The 17,086-nt window shown below is 44.1% G+C and overlaps 1 protein-coding gene across 2 annotated transcripts in view; it reads right to left on the bottom strand.

The window, feature by feature from the left end:
• The window catches only part of LOC147736577 (zinc finger protein 692-like), a 96,828-nt gene that overhangs the window by 14,339 nt on the left and 65,403 nt on the right, over nucleotides 1-17,086 (bottom strand). For both annotated transcript variants that reach the window (XM_086953318.1, XM_086953319.1), the window contains 2 exons: nucleotides 10,307-10,385; nucleotides 2,970-3,084 (listed from right to left, as the gene is read on the bottom strand). In XM_086953318.1, coding sequence (XP_086809444.1) covers nucleotides 2,970-3,084; nucleotides 10,307-10,385 — 194 coding nt within the window. The remainder of the gene's footprint in view (nucleotides 1-2,969; nucleotides 3,085-10,306; nucleotides 10,386-17,086) is intronic.

Here is a 17,086-nt window from a genome sequence, read left to right as displayed (position 1 = left end):
ATCTAAATCAAATCAAAATCAAGTTCTCTGATAGGAGTGATATGTACATGCACACTACCATTCATGATAACACTTTCCTCGTCACAGTTTGGGGTCAGATGTTCGAAGTTCACAAGCCCACCTGTATGCTTGAATACAAGTACATAGGCGGAGTAGAAAAGAATGACCAGGCGATTCAGCCATACAATGAGAGTTGTAAAACTAGCACTTGGTATAAGAAGCTGTTTTCCCACCTGATCCAGGTGGCAACATACAATGCATGTGTTGTTTATGGTCAGACCACCACCTGAAGACTGATGTCTTTCCTGGGTTTTCAGTTGACCGTCATTGAAAGTCTTACTGCTACAGAAGCAACAGTCTCCATTTATGAAGCTCTGGAGGAAATTGCACGGTTGCAGGATCAACACTTTGCCTGCTGCATTGCTGACACAGCTAAAAAGACCATGTTGTTGTTGTAGTTTCTGCTCTTCAAATCAGATTGGTTCTGCCCAAAATTGATTTCCTTGTAGGTAGGTTTGCTGACAATTTCAGAGGGTGCCTGGCTCCTGTCTACCGGGCGATATATTGAAAGGGATATTCCCTACTTTTAATTGTTTGTATGCGTTTCTGTTCTCATCTTTTATTTTGTTTGTCTTGGTTATCAGCAACATTCCTCTCACACGGAAGCCTGCAGAGGATTTGGGTGTTGTGGGACCCTGGTCTGCTATTGTTTTCCCCCCACTCGTTTGGCATATAAGTGTTGGAAAGGGCTGGATCCCTGCCACGCCCTGGGGTATGCCCCCTTGTACGGAGGGCTATTTAGATCACCAGATACTGTGTCCGTGCAGCTCTACAAATCAGGTTGTTTCCGCCCAATATGGATTTAATTGTAGGCATGTTTGCTGCCAATTTCAGGAGGTGCCCTGCTCCTGTCCACCTGGGCACCATATTGAAAGTGATATTCCCTGCTTTTAATTGTTTTTTATGTGTTTCTGTTCTCACCTTTTAGTTTGTCTTGGTTACCAGTCACATTCATCTTGCTGGACCCCGGTTTGCTATTGTTTTTATCACTTGTTTGTCATATATGTGCTGGAAAGTGCTGGATCCCAGCCACGTCCCCCAGATACGCCCCCTTGTATGGAGGGTCATTTAGATCAGCAGACAGCGTTTACGCCCAGCTCCGCAAATCAGGTTGACTCAACCAATATTGATTCTCTTTTAGGCATGTTTGCTACCAATTTAAGGAGGTGCCTGGCTCCTGTCTACATGGGTGCCATATTAATAGGGATATTCCCTGCTTTCAATTGTTTTTAGGTCGACCCTAGGCAGTAACATGTGCTGTCTCTCGACATGCTGTACTTACTTCTGTGGGCTTTCACCACACCCATCATACACCCATCACTTTCATTCGTCCCTTGGTCTGCCTTTCAACATTCCTTTGCTTTCCTTAGTAAATACTTTATATTTATCCCACCTTCTGGCTGTTTTGTTCCCGCCCTGGCGACTGACCCCGTTACATGGGTCAGTTCACTTCTGGCAATTTTGTTAGTTTCTGAGCACTATTTTTCTTTTGCTCAGCTCATGGTGCCGTCCCCCAACCACCTTCTGCCCATCGCTGCATTTTCTGTTCGTATCAGTGCCTGTCTCATTTAATAACTCTGTACGGCGCAATCCCCCAACCACCTCAAGCCAGTCGTTCTATTTGGTACTTACATATTCGCACCATGATTTATGATTTTTTCATTTACTTTAACTGTTTTGCTGTTGCTACTAAAGAAAGTGGCCTGCCTTTCTTCTTTCCCCTCCCACCTACCACTACTCTGTGTTGGCGCTTGCCGCTGCTTCTCACGCTGTGATTTAGGAATTTTAAAATATATTTTACATGTTTTGCTCAAGACGCTTCCTTTCTGCTCTCACCCAGTACTTGTCTGTCTTGCTGCCCCGCCCTACACGCTTCCCAACCGTCCCCACTTGTTTATAAAGTAGGATCATTTTAGCGTTTTATTTATTTAAGCTATTTTGCTCGTATGTTTGATAGTAAATTATTGCGCTTCCCAATCCACTGTCACCACATTTTACCAGAACATATGCATTCATAACCTCTAGTACCTCCCTCCCGCTTGCTTCCATGTCCTATGTCAACAAAAAGGCTTGGATAGGCCGCACGATGTCCTGAGAAGAATCTCTTGATGGAGGCTGGAAAGACGTTCTACCGTACTTAATGGTGAGATTAATCAGTCAGGCCTGTGTACCACTCCACGCCGGATCCATCAATAATTGAAGCCCGGGCCTTGGTAATGCATTCCCTACTTCACCCCAGTTGGCCATTTCAAAGGTATTTGGGCAGTTTTTGATGGGTCCATGTAGCACTAAATGCTGAGAGAATGTTAAGCCCTGCTAGCACTGCAACCATTAAGCATCCACAATTAAACGTATTGGTACAATATTTACTGACCCCCATACAAGTTCCCCCTTCCCACCCCCACCCTGCTGTGAGAGGTGGAATGGGTAATATGGGAGCTTGGGTTGTGGGCCAAATCAGGTGGCAGTCTGACCCCTTATCCTCAGCGCTACCACCAAAGCCCAAAAAGAGACCGGAACGTTTTCCAGCGCTTCACAATCTATTCAAATTTATGGAAAACTTTGGTCTATTTGTTCTTGCATTTGTGGGCCTTCCTGTTTGTATTTCTGCCTTTAAATTTTAAGTGCCTTAATATGTTTATTTATTTCTTTAATAGCCACCCCATGGTCCAGACCCCTTTCCTCAGGATTCTTTTGACCTGGTCAAACACCCTTCTGCTTTAGAATACCTGTTGGTTTGTAAAATACCTTTGCTAAAGTGATTCCCCTATTTTAAGGATCGCCTAAAAAAGTTCCCAAGGAAGACAAGTCTAGCGCTGCAGACGACGTCATAGTTACATTAATGAACACTTACACTGCGGTGAAGGTTTGTGCCTACAAATGGTTCCGAAACGTCAGAGGGAACTTACCACTGTGCCGCTTCTCATGCTCCTTCAAATGCTTCTTAAAGTTGAAAGATTTTCCGCAGCTGGGCTCCGAGCAGGTGAAGGTGTACTGGTTCACGTGCTGGTACTTTTTATGGTGCTGTGAGAAGAGCAATTGGTAGTTTTTTGAACAAAAAGCAATAGACAGATGCTCGTAGTTTGAGGGTGCATCATGAAACAACTATTTGTCAGCTTCAAAGGCAGATAAAGGCTGTGCCTGTAAAGCAGTCTTCAGCTCATCTATTGGGTGGCACAACCATAAAGGGATATACCACTGAACCAATGCTCTGTGCTGGAGGACAATATCAAAGAGTAGATGCTCTGATACACATGCCACCACTGGTAGTACAGATGCTCCATGTTGCTCAATGATACAAGCAATAAACCATTTTTTAAACACATACAAAACTACAAGGCTGAGGGTGGAGATCTATTATGTCATCCCTATTTGCGTAGCACTTTCTACCATTAGCCCGGCATCAGGGCACTTTTTTGACCAGGGCCCCCTTTTCACCAGTTCCTGGGATTGCATCAATCATATGTGGATCTTTGTTGAGTTACTCTGTGGTAAGCATAGATTTGTTAAATGTCCAGTTTACTAATAGCTTGGTTAATGTGTGAGTAAACTTTGTTTGATCTAATTGGTATTCGGGTGAATGTAGCAAAGGATTTGGGTGATTTGCCATGTGCATACTCCAAGCCTTGTGCAGAAAGTTTTCTATCTAGGTATCGCCTGAAAATGTACCCGTTTGTGAAGTTCATGTTAATTACATGGAAAAATACCGAAAGCCCAACTTTGTTAGTCATGTGAAAGTCTGAAAGATTTGTACAAATTCATTTTAGTTATGTTTTGATAACCATCTCACATCAATGAAAAAAGTGCAAGGTACAGAGACCATGGCAAGTTCTTCTAGCTAACCAGCAGACTTCTAGGTAGGGAACAGGTTAAGAAATAAACTGGGGGCACACGTAATAGAATATACCTCAGGGTTTCCACGGAAGGTGAGGAGAAAGCAGTTACCGGATGCCTTTTGTAAAAGGATTGTTATGACTTGTAAGATGTGAAGCTTTGTAATGCTGGAAAGCATTGCTGTATCCTGCCTGCAGCAAACATGGGGTGGGCAGAGACATTTGCTGAAGGATTCAAGCTGTACGAGGAGTGGTGCGTGTTAGGGCACAAAAAAGCCTGCCTGCAATACTCTCCTCGCTGTGCCTTATATGAGAATAAGACGAATGTTTCTGTAGTTTCCAGGAATTTTGCAGTTTCAGTGTCTGCTTTACTTGACTGAAGCGCACTGTTTAGGTCTCGACATGCTTGGAGAAAATGCTTAGTCCTTCAAACAACTGTCTAGTTCACAGTAATGTACTTCTAGTTCAAATGAAGTACTGCTCAGCCAGCAGTATCACCTCAAACTCCGATTGCCAGTAGCCTAAAGCTTGTACAGAACACATTCATGAAGGCTTTGATAAGGGCTGAGATCAGCCTCCCTTTCTTTAGACTCGCCAGATCCATCTTTCTCTTATCCAGGAGTGATGCATTACTTTGCCATTGTTCTCAAACAAACCTGACAAGGACAGCTGTAGCTTCGCCAACATCATTAATGTCATGGCAAACGCATTCACTCTGTTCCCCATGGAGGCTAATTTTCACCTTGGCCGGCTGGTGCCTCAGGGCATTTCCCTGGTCGTGAAACATCTGGTGGGATCTTTGAATGAAAGGATGGATGAAGAACTCAGATGGCAGCACCTGCCAGATCAAAATGCGGTTACATCATGAGTTGGCACAGGGCATCTTCCCGCAATATGGAGAACCTGAGCTAGATCTTTTCGCCACCCTGGAGAACGTGCAATTTCAGCACTTGCACGCTGGAGTTCCCAAGCAGGTTCTTTCTGGGAGACTTTTTCCAGGATCTCTGCACTGCTCTCTGCTGCTGCCTCTTCAATCCAGAGTTCTAAAGAAGATGGAGAATGATAGGGCCCTAGTCCTTCTAATGGCTCTGGATTGGGCAAGGGGGGTGTGGTACCAGGCGCTTCAGGGCATGACTATCTGTCCTCCAATTTGGCTACATTTCAGGAGGATCTCCTGTCACAGCAGCAGGGCAGGGTCCCGAAACTGCACAATCTGCACCTCCCTAGGAGGTGGCAATTGACCTCGTTTGATCTTCCTCCCCAAGTTGTGGATGTTATCGTGGCTACCAGGTGCCCTTCTACAGTTTGTCTATGCCAGGGTGGGGGTCAATTTGTACCCTGAAGTGGCACCAGCAAAATTGATCCACCTCAGGTTAAATTGACAAGTTATTATTTGTTTTGTCTTGGGTCCACTAAGGACTTGCAGTGGATACCATTAATGGTTCTATATCGGCTCTTTTGCCCTTCTCGAATTTACAGATCCAGCCATCCTTGTTTAAATGACCAACTGTGATGCAATTTCTAAAAGGTTTGATTCATTTGTTTCCTCACAAACCCTTTGTGAAGCCACAGTGGGACCTTAATTTTGGTCCTCGCCTTTCGAACCTTTGCACAGCTGTTCTCTACCTCAATTTACTCTGAAGACTGTATTCTTGGTTGTGGTAATGTCTACTTGCCATGTGAGTGAACTCCAAGGTCTCTTAGTGCAGTCACCCTACATCACTTTTCTCCCCGGAAAGTGGTGCTGAGGACCAGGGCGGCCTTCTTGCCTAAAGTCATGACTGCCTTTCACTTTGTTCAATCAATCACTCTCCTGATGCTCTGAGATCTGCCTCACCCCTCGAAGGAGGAGACACTTCATTGGTTGGACCCCAGAAGAGCCTTAACTCCTTCCATGCTCATGACGAGCTGAGCTCGTCATGAGCCACGGCGCTCCGGTGCTCATGACGAGCTGAGCTCGCTCTGGTCTGAGCCATTCCAAAGACTCACTAGGAGTGTTGCTTTGGTATCTATTCTACAGCAGAAGAATATGGGATTAAAAGGATCCATCAGAAGAACAAGTTACTTCCCTTTGGTAATGCTCTTTTTGGCGGATACTCTAAGAACAGATTCCACACTGCCCTGCTACCGCCCCATTCTGTGGAATGTGGGGTTTTATCTAACAAAATGGTCGTAATCTAGAAAATCAGCATACTGACATTTCTGATTATTTTTGGGCCTAGTGTCAGAGGGTGCGGACATGGTCAAGAAAGACATCAGCGTGTTAGATTGGTGCTTATACATGGCCCGGGTTTGTCATTTTGGAGTGGACCAATGCCAATGTAGAGCACACCATGCCACGTAGCGGCACGAAACAGCATTGATGTTAAAAGTCTCTGGATCCAGGCTTGTGTGTGTGGACATTGTAAAGATGAGGAATCTTGGTTATATATGAACATCCACCAGAAAGTGTGTTACTGAAAATAAGTTACTTGTTCATCATTAATAATGTAGCAGTCAATGCTGCCGTTGATTATGCTGTCATCACAGATGGTGATGTTTGCTTGGAGAAAGAGCAGGTCAATGACAATGGTTGTATAGTGGACTAGCGTGAAATCCACTAGGAGTTCAGTGACAATGTGGTGGGTCCCATCAACGACACACGCAATGATGAGTCGACCACATGTTTGAAAGGCAAACCAAAGGTTGACCATAGAAACACTTTTTTAGCTGAGGATGCGCACTAACAATGCAGAGCTTTAATAAAAGTTGGTGAGGACTTATTTGTTGGGTGGGTTGTTCACAACATCCTCAATGAGGGTGGCAGCTTGTGGCGGCCTCAATCTTTTACTCTGTGGAACAGAATTCTCCCATTGTAGGAGACTATCTCAGAGCTGTGCCCCACAAATTCCCCTCAGTAAATTTAGCCAATTTTCAAAGAATGCCGTCTAGCTCTAATATTCTCCTTATCAATGGCTTAGAAGGAAGCCTGCTCTGTACTGTATTTTCACCTGATGAATCGCTGACCAAACCCCATCACCGCTCACAAAAGTGCAGCAAGGAGTCTGATCACGTTTGCTCTACAGACATTGAAAAAACGTCCACCAGTCATGCAGACCAGAGGAAAGAGGTTTCCATGAGTCTATCCTTTACATTATACTACAGGAAGGGCCAAAATTGTGGTAAACAATCAAACAGATTATATATGCCTAGACTAGCATAAGTGAGCATAAAGAAAGAGAAGGATGTGAAACAGAATGGATTAGACTAGTCTTTATTTTTTCTCCTACATATGGTGAGGTGATGTGTTTAACGGCTAGAGCTGCTGACTTTGGCAATGGGGAACCTGGTTCGAGTCACGACTTTGGCTCAAAAGCCTGTGATTCTGGGCAAATCATTTAATCTCTCAGTGCCCAAAATTGAGTGATGCAAACTAGGACTCAAGTAAAGTATTAATGCCCTTTCACGAAGCTCACGCTATAGAAAACTGCAAAAAACAAATAAATAAATAAAAAATATATCCAAACTCCTAAAAGTTGGTAGCTAATGCACCATCATGAGAAACGTGGCAATGAATGAAAACAGTGCAAGGATGTGCAGACATGCTCATGACGTACCTGAGAATGAGGGGAGAGGTAAACATGCGATTAATTTAGTAGCCTAATATATAAATGTAAACAGAACTATAACTTATACAAATAAAAGCAAAACTACACATAACTAATAGTGCCGCATATTTCGTGCGAAATAATGAAATATAGGCACATTTTTGGAAAGAAAAAATAACAGCTAATCTCTGCCCCTAAACTATAGACTGAAAAATCTGAGCAAACGTCACAGCTTTGCAGGCCACGACTAAGATGCAGCCATAGCAAACACTGCATATGTGTATTATCTATAAACATTCCCTTTGTCCCATTTGTGTCAATACTGTTAGGCTTTGGATGCAGTATCTGCCTTGGCTGCATCCAAGCTTCCTAGAGGGGAGTTCATATTGGCTTGCAAGAATACACATTCACCATACAATATACTAGCAGCCCGTCCCGACGTTGTCCGGGTATGAAATAGAATGTGTGTAATGCGTGTATTTGGCAAGGGCAATTTATTTTAAAATCGCGCAGTAAAATGTAAAAATGTAGTATACTTGTAAAGCGCACAGCTGCCCCAGCAACAGGGCGCCCCGGCGCTGTATAACGCTGTGGAACCCTTCCTGGCTCTCCCTGTAAGATGCCCCTCCTGGGCACCCCCAAGGTGAAGCCAGGCATCCCAGTGTTGATGGGGCCGTTGTGGAGATTAAGCAAGCTATTGCCCAGAGTTGCAGAGTGGGACCCATGATTAGAGTAGGTGCCGAGGCGAGAATTATCAAGTCCGCGGACATTGAGTCCAAGACCCTGCCATGTCGGGAATTGAACCCTGGTCCCAGGCCTGATCTCTGCTTCAGGGTCTGCCGCTTCTAACCAGTGAGCCATTTTTTGTTTTATTAGAATAGGGACGGAGAAGGCCCAGCTGCAGCCCTGGTTGACGTTAGCAGGCGCGTGTAAATGGTGTAGTGATCCGCCGCCTGAGCCCGGCTACAGCCCTGGTTGATGTTAGCAGGCATGTGTAATTTCATTGAATGAGAGAGTTCAGTAACAGCGTGCAGGAGAGGCTGCAGTAATGATACTTACCAGGCCTCCAGGTGAACTCGTTTGTCACGGCCACAGTACACGGCCACAGCAGACGATCTTCTGATTAATGTACAACCCACATGGCATGAAGGGTGGAACGTAGCACACGCCCCCAGCGTGCCCCTTGATGCGGTGCAATTGCGTTCACATGTCATAAAGGCCGGACGCACGCCCCCAGCGTTTCTCACGCCCCCAGCGTGCCCCTTGATGCTGCGCAGCAACGTAATTGGCTCTTGTATGTACGACTCACATGGCATGAAGGGCGGACACACGCCCCCAGCGTTTGTCATGCCCCCAGCGTTTATCACGCCCCCAGCACACGCCCACAGCCCACGATGTGATGGCCGTACCACACGCCCCCAGCATGAATCATGCCCACGCCCACAGCACAATGCAGACACGCCCACTAGGGACTACTTTGGTGGCACGGTTCTTTTACCTTTTAAATGTATAGAGGAGTTGGCCAAATCACTTAATCTTCCCGTGCCTAACAAAAATGAATGTGTGTCCTCATGTAAAGTAACTGGCGCTATGTAAAGAGCTCTGATACCTGATTCAGTTCGGGCCAAGTTTGCGCTATATAAAACTCTGTAAAAAAAAATATATGTATATGGCGGCCGTCTACATAGCCTATGTCCTTCTGCTGCAACTGCCCTTCCCAACGCTGTATTGGGTGTTGTGATTGGTGCTGTGGTTACTGAGATTACCCACCTCAAAGGTTTGGGCTCTCTCTTTAAAATATTAGTATGGATATGGATACACCGTTTGAAAAGCTTTAATTGTTTTGCCAAATAACGTAAATAGAACTGCTGGAAAGCAAAACAATGGTATATGGCGATGTGTTTATGGGCGGCAATGGTAATAAATGGTTTGCAAAGGGACAGCATTAAATGAGACATTACAAGCCATTACATAGTTCAAGCCAGACACTTAACATTACAGTTCAGTAAACTGCATTGGTTGACATCAACTAGTGATCTAGATGTAAAAAGTATCCAGATTTCAGAAAATCCATAATCCTGTCTGATATTTATTCTACAGAGCACTGGATGCTAAGAAGATCAGTCCTGGACGAGCCATGATCTGCTCTACCTCCCTAGGCGCATGGAGAAAACTACAATGTTGAGAAGGGAAGGATGAGGGGGGAGACTTCTGGGCTGTATCCATCCATCATCACAGGACAATACAGGAGTACGAGAGTTAAACCTCTTAGTGATTTAGTTTTAAATCTTTTGATAGTGTTTGCATGACTAATTCAGGCTCTGGTGCAACTGCGAAAAAAAGAGGGTTACATGGGATTGGACAGCAATCCTTTCACTATAAAAGATAGTGATTCACATGAGGCGGCATGGCTGGTGCACTAAAAATGTGTAGGAAGTAGGAGTGCGTGAACTAGGAGCATAATGTAATTTTCAGTCTTGTGGAAAAAGTCTAAAGCACCTATTCACATGAAGGACAGTCCATTGTAACGGCAAAGAGGGCAACCTGTACAAAAATGAGTAACAAAAAAACATTGCACTACAACCATCAACATCTGCATTTGAGGGAGGCAGGTAGTGTCCATCATATAGCCAAATGGCAGCATTTACAGGAACGTCTGGAGATGTTCTGCAATACTGCTGCACAAATCTCATTATTCATCAAAGCCAATGCTGCATTGAATGCATGCTCTCCCACCATAGCCCACACAGTTCAGTTATCCAGCACTAACCAATTCGCCCACCCCTATGCCCACTGCCGAGCATTTCACTGGAAAAAGATACTGACGTTCAAGTACTGGCGGTTGGAGAAGATCTTGCCACATTCCTCATAGTCACACTGGAGAATTTCCTTCTTGGCAGTCTTCCTGCACAGACACAAAAGGTACAGATTACTCTACATCAGAGAACTACAGCTGGCATCACTCACAAATGCATCTTTATTAGGTGTACTGCACATGACCTCCTCAAGGTAAGTGTTCTATATTTGGCCCAGTGGATAATCCTTCTTACTGAAGGCCTCTGCCATGGTATTACATTGGGCCCTTAGCCTGATAAGGGTCAAACGAAAAAGTTACTTAACGACGGTAGCAATATTTCTGATGGATACATTATCTCCCTGCAGATTCCTTAACTTATGAATAATCCTTCATACTTCTGACTGGTCTGTAAATCTTTTCCCAAGCTAGGTCTCTCCAGTGTTGCTAGGTGGTCTTCGGGATAAGAAGTCATCAGCTTGAAGGGGGATGCTATCAGGACAATCAGCACAGGATTCATATCCCTCTGAGGAACAATAAATGGAGTGGGAGGAAACAAGTAATAAAAAGTTCTGAAAACCAACCACTGTTTATGATCTAAACAAGCAACGTTGGTCAGGAAGGCATATGAAGGCAGGCAGTGATGTCAGGAAGCACTTAACTGGAATCACCACTATTGCTCTGGTATGCAAGGGACAATACTTAACGCAAGAGGTTGTAAAGGCAAGATTTAAGAGGATTGATGGCTGCCAACTTATACCACCAAACAAACGTGTTCCAGTGACCTCCAGAGCCGGATTTGATAGCAGGCTCCCTTCCTGCCAGTATGCCATCTGTGACGTCACCAGGAAGGCACAGGGGATCTAGCTATTGAAACTCAATTTCCAGTGTGTAGTCACAGTGTCTGGGGATTGGGACAGATGATCTGACCACCCTGCCTTAAGAGCAGGTCCACTCTGTAGGAAAGAGGAAGAGGTTGCTGAATGCAGAGTGCCAACAGACTGGAAATCTAGGAAATCCTGTGACCAGTCTGGGGCAAAAGGAGTAGCTGTCCCCGAGTTTTCCACACCTTCAATAATACTTTTGAAAGGAGTGGCATTGGTAGGAAAGAGTACAGTAGACCTTGAGACCAGCTGAACCTGTAGGCATCCTATAGGAAGTCGTTCATAGAGAAGCAAGTATGCCACAAAACTGAGGGTACTTCCTATCCTGGGTTATGCCCAAAAGATCCATGAATGCCTATCTCAACACGAAGATCACCAACTCTGTTGCTTCGGAGTGCTGCTCCCACATGTAGGCCTCCGCTGAGAGAGAGCATCTACTTTCACACAGAGAGCCTGCGAGATGGGCTGTCAGAAAGTTGTGGACAAAAATGGCTTAATTGCAATATGTATGAATGCAGCTCAAGCACATTTAGTTGCAAGCACTACTCTAGAGCAGACTACAGCTCCACGCCAACATTTTGCCCAGATGGGCACCTCAGCCCAGCAATGAGGCGTCAGACGCCACCAAAGCTGCTGACTACCAGGGCTAATCGACAACTCTCCAAAACGTTGGAGGAGTGCTGTAAGTAAAACACCAATTTTCAAGGCGATAGAATTTTTTTATTGCAGTAACTACATTATCACCAAACCTGTTTTGCCTAAATTCCTCCTGAACGCTAGGGTTGTTGGTAATCTAACTAGTTGATCCCTAATCAGAGAATCACAAAGCTTCCAAACTCATAAGTTAGACAAGCATCTTAGTACAGCTGTGTAAATTAGGTATTTTTCATATTACCTGTGATTCTTCCAAAAAATGTGTGCCTTAAAAGTTCTTAAACGTGATTCAGTAAAGATGCATTAAAAATCCAGCTAATAAGGACTCTGGAAGGCTATTGTATTATCTTCTTTCTTCCACTCCCAAATTGTGAAATAAGACATGGTATTTCAGAGTTGGGATATCTTTTGACTGTTTCTCCAAATGCAATAAGATATGGTTCAAATAGTTTTACTAATTGCGTCCAAGGTAAATTGGTTTGACCCGTTTCATTTAAGAATGGCGGGAATGAGAAATGATTGCAGCTCCATATTGTAATGAAGATCGCTGCTGAACATTACACCACAGGGAATTTCAATCCCGATGGGCCTGCAACGAGTTGGAATAAAACGAGGAAGAAGGAAGGAAAACATGCTAAAACAGGCTGGAATAACAAATGAGTGTAATTACCTCAAACAATAACAAGACAGACTTGAATAGGCTTCTTTTCGTGCACTTGTAAAATAGGCACTGATGAAATTCCACATCAATAGAAGTTTTAGAAGCCTGAAGATGTTTCTTCTTTTTTTTTATTAACCAAGTGGAACGGAAACATGCTTTTAACCCCTTCGATGCTCATGACGAGCTCAGTTCGTCATGAGGCATGGTTGAGCTGTGCTGATGACGAGCTGAGCTCGTCATGAACAATGGTAAATCAGGGAATGCAGCGCAGGAGGAAATTATCTCTAGCAGCCAAGGTGTTAATGAACAGAACAAAATAAGTGGAGGGGATTCCAGCATTCAAACCTTACAGGAATGGTGACTTTGCTGCAAGTCCAAAGGAATGTCACGCCAATTGATTCTATCCACTGCTGTTCATTGTCCTATTGGAAAAAGGCCTGCGTGGCAGCAATTCCTTGATGCCAGTCCTAGCTAATCAGACACACTGATGATCCACATGAAGGAAGGCAAAGGCGCTGTTCCTCAGAGGCATTCTCCCCAGCTGTAAATTTGTTATACCACAGTTATCAGTATGCTACTTACTAAAAATAAGGACACAACTGAAAAACAAATGATACATTGTTGTAAAATGTATGATTTGTTATAAGCGTCATCATTTAAAAAAAATCCCTTGACAGTTGATTATACGCGCGCGGCAGCTCACGTGAGGAAACGATCTGTGATAGCGATGATACTTGTAATGTAATGTGTCTTGTAAAGCGCACTGCTGCCCTGAGGCATCCTGGCGCTGTAGACCGCTGGAGAACCCGTCCTGGCTATCCCTGTGAGATGGTCCCTACTGGGTATCTCCAAGGTGAAACCAGGCATTCCCGGCGAATGTGGGGGGCCGTTGTAGAGATGAGGCAAGCTAATGCCCAGAGTTGCCGAGTGTGATCACTGGTTAGAGTAGGCACCGAGGCGAGAATTATCGAGTCCGCTGACCCTGGTCCACGACCCTGCCGCGTCGGGAATTGAACACTGGTCCCGGGCCGTCCTCTGCACCAGGTCTGCCGCCTCTAACCAGTGAGCCACACCACTCCACACTTCCGATCTTATCATCGGCTGGAAAGACACTTGCGATGCACCACCATTTTAACGGACATTAGCATCTTTAGGCTATTCAGGCGGTTTTCAAGGCGAGATTTTGCGTGTATCGCTTAAGGACGGGCAGCGCAGATTTTTAAAGAAAATAGAGCATGATTGCTTATTTGGTGGAATCATGCTGAAGCAGAGGTCATGCTGCAGAGGTCATGCTACAGCGTCTGCCAAAAACAGATATAGTTTACTAGGCAACGTGCTCAGTGCCGGCAGTAAACTGTACGGACATGCAGCAACAGTGTTTAAAGACAAAATCTACATTTACATGCAGGAGATTATTATTGCAATATTTATAGTTTAAAACTTGTTGGTTTATTTTAAGCTGAGGAATATAGCAAAATGAAAGAGCAACAGTCAGGAGAAATATTGCAGGAGGAGTTAATAAGAATTTTTTTATCAGAGGAACTGCATTTAGCAGTTAATGAGATTGCGAAAGACGTTTTCAAGAAGAAAAGGTCAGGCAGGAGTAAGAATGATGAAGAATACTTTTCAATCTCTGGGGAAGAAGGTGATTTACCCAGGGGTCCAGAAGGAAAGTTATTAAAAAGAGAAAGCATTTGAAGAATGCAAATGAGGAGAAAGGAGTACGAAGCAACTCGAAGAGAAGATGACCTAAGCGATATACAAGATGGGCAGTGTAGCACTGCATATGAGGAGGACAGGCTGGATGAGTTTGAGCAAACAGATGACCGTCAGGATATTGACAAATATATTCTAGATCTAGATTATAAGCATAGTTTATATGAATCTTTTAATGAGAACTTAAGAAAGAAAGAAAAAGGGAAAAAATTGTGCTGGACCCATTGGGTGAGAATTTGTTTGATCCTAGGGAAATTAAATAACCAAGGAGCAAGGAATGGCGGCCCCTGGATCATGAGGCGGAATATATTACATTTTGGATAAGGAAGCCGTTAGCAAGGGATGAGACGAATATAATGAGAGCAGAGACAGTATTCAAACAAAGGTCAAGGTGAGTATGAAGATAAATGTTGGTTCAACCCAAGAAGGGTGTGGTGGAAGACTAAAACTGTTTGTACATTAATGGGAAAAAAATAACGGAAGAGCCTTGGGTTATGTAAGCAATTAAAGGTTACCAAATAGATTTAGATTCAGAACCATACCAGAGAAAGGAACCCGGGGAGTTGAGTATTCAAAGAGATCTGGAAGCTACTGTGACAGAAGAAGTGATGCAAATGTTAGCAAAACATCCTATAGTAAGGATAAAAGAGAAGCCAGTAGACTATGTCAGTACGGGTGGAGACCAGTTAAAAATTTAAGAGTTAAACGAAGTTGTTACATACAAACATTTTAAGATGGAGGGTATCCATCTTATGAGGGATATGTTACTAGATTTAAAATTGAATGGTGAAGTTTGTTCTCAAGGACGCATATTTCACATTTCGATTAATCCAGAAAGTCAACGATTTTTACAGTTCAGATGGAAGGGTCAGTTTTACCAGCTTCCAGGTCTCCCATGGAATTGTCGCCAGCCCCTTTGTTCTTTACAAAGATTTTGCAACCAGTAGTGGACTGTTTGAGAGAAAGGGGTTTAAGGATGATTGTTTAGCTGGACAGAATTTTGATAATGAGTCAAAGTGGGAAAGAATTGAGACAGGCAAGCAGTTTATGGTTTTCAGTAAGCTGGCAGGTTTGAGCAGCTCTGCAGATCACTTTATGATGTCTTATTTTTATAGTCCACTTAACTGGATACTGCACTGTCCATTCCATTTTACGGTAGGCATAGGCATTACATGGATCAGAGATATTCTGGGATGGACTTTACTATCATTCCACATCTGATTGCCATTGTGAGATGCTAAAAGGCGGTTATAGCATGTAATTAAGTAAGACCCACATTGGTGAACAAAATTAAAGCCTTATGTTGGCCAGCATTGTTTGGCAGATCCCGTCAGTTATTCTGCGCCTGTTCAGTTTCTAACAGGTGGTTTATTGATGTAGACTGGTACATTACTGGGCGATGGACATGAACCATAAGAGTTTTGTCTTATGTGAGTGTGTCAAGCAGTATACGTCAACCATTTTGCAATCTGTATGAATTACAATCACCTGCCCAACCTCAGAGTGATATGGTATTAGTGTGTGTTATGTATTGTATAGTATTTGCATTTATATAGCCCTTCTTATCCCTGAAAAGGTATTGCAGCAATCTGTCAGGAAAGCGCACTTCTCCGAAACACAGGATTATTTGTTCGTTTTTTTGGCTTATTATTGGTTATTGGCATCAGTCTTGCACTCCTAAGGAAACCTTGTGATGTGTTTACTCCGGTTTCCAGGTTGTTGATTAAATTAATAGGAGTTAGGTGTGATCTGTAGTGGAAGATGGGGATAGGTGAATTCATGCATTGCTTGGCGGTATTAATAGATGAGTTACAGGCTTGTCTTTGCCTCCCCAATGTGTCAACCCCATCAACATTACAGAAAGCTTTCTTTCTACACCAGGGCCGTACGGTCCAGACAGACTGCTTACTCCATCTATCCAGACCCACCAACAGCCGTATTGCTTCTTATGGGGGAGAGGTAAATCTAGCAGATGCCAATAGTAGATGCAGTCCCCGCATTGTTGTGCCAGCCCTGTCTCCTCAAAATCCCTCTGACTGCCTCCCTTGAGCCATCGTTTTTTAGTGGGGGGTGCTACCATTTTGCCACAAGGTGATCACATCACATCAGATTGATGGGTCATCCAGCTAATCTATAAGGGCTGCGCTCTACCCTTCCAAGTCCTCTCCCCGGACCTTTCTCTTTCCACCCCAACAGTGAGATTTTAGAGTTGGAAGTCCAAGCCCTGCTGAGGAAGGGGGTCTTAGATGTAGTACCTCCTGAACCAAGAAGCACTTGAGTTTACTCCTTGGACTTGTTGGACCCAAAGAATGATGGAGGTTTACAACCCATTCAGTGTCTACCACCTCAGAACTTGTCCATTTGGGAGCACATGTTCCAGAGGCTGTTCCTGAGCCAGGTTCTTTTGTCCCTTAATATGGGAGATTAGTTCCCATAACTTTACCTACAGAATACCTGTGTCCTTCTGCCAAACTTTCCCCCCTACTTGAACCCATGCAGCACTTCCTGCTGTTTACAGCGGTTACCTAGCACTATCAGTTCACGGTTCGGCCCTTTGGCCTCCATGTACCTTTACAAAGTGCTGGCAGATGTAGCACATTTCTTGCGTTGATCAAGAGTTCATGTTTTCCTGTAATTGGTCGATTGGCTACTAAAAGTGGAGGTTTCAGTACTGGTCAGGAAACGCCGTCAGAGGATGATGACTCTCCTCCATAAATAGCATTTGGCCATCAATGCCCAGAAGTGCTAGGGTTTGTTCATCAATGTCCAGAAGTCCCACTTCTCTTCCATGCAGATAGTAACCTTCACTGGGTAACCCTCATGGAGGCCCTTCCTCAGAGATATTTAAGAAATGATCCTGGACTTTCTGACTCCAATTTGGATCCGGGGTGTACAGG

The sequence above is a fragment of the Lissotriton vulgaris genome, chromosome 1_2 (genome assembly GCF_964263255.1).
Source record: "Lissotriton vulgaris chromosome 1_2, aLisVul1.2, whole genome shotgun sequence".
In the NCBI taxonomy this organism is placed as follows: Eukaryota; Metazoa; Chordata; class Amphibia; order Caudata; family Salamandridae; genus Lissotriton; species Lissotriton vulgaris.
The sequence above is the reverse complement of the archived record's forward strand: the minus strand, read 5'-3'. Positions and strand labels throughout refer to the sequence as shown.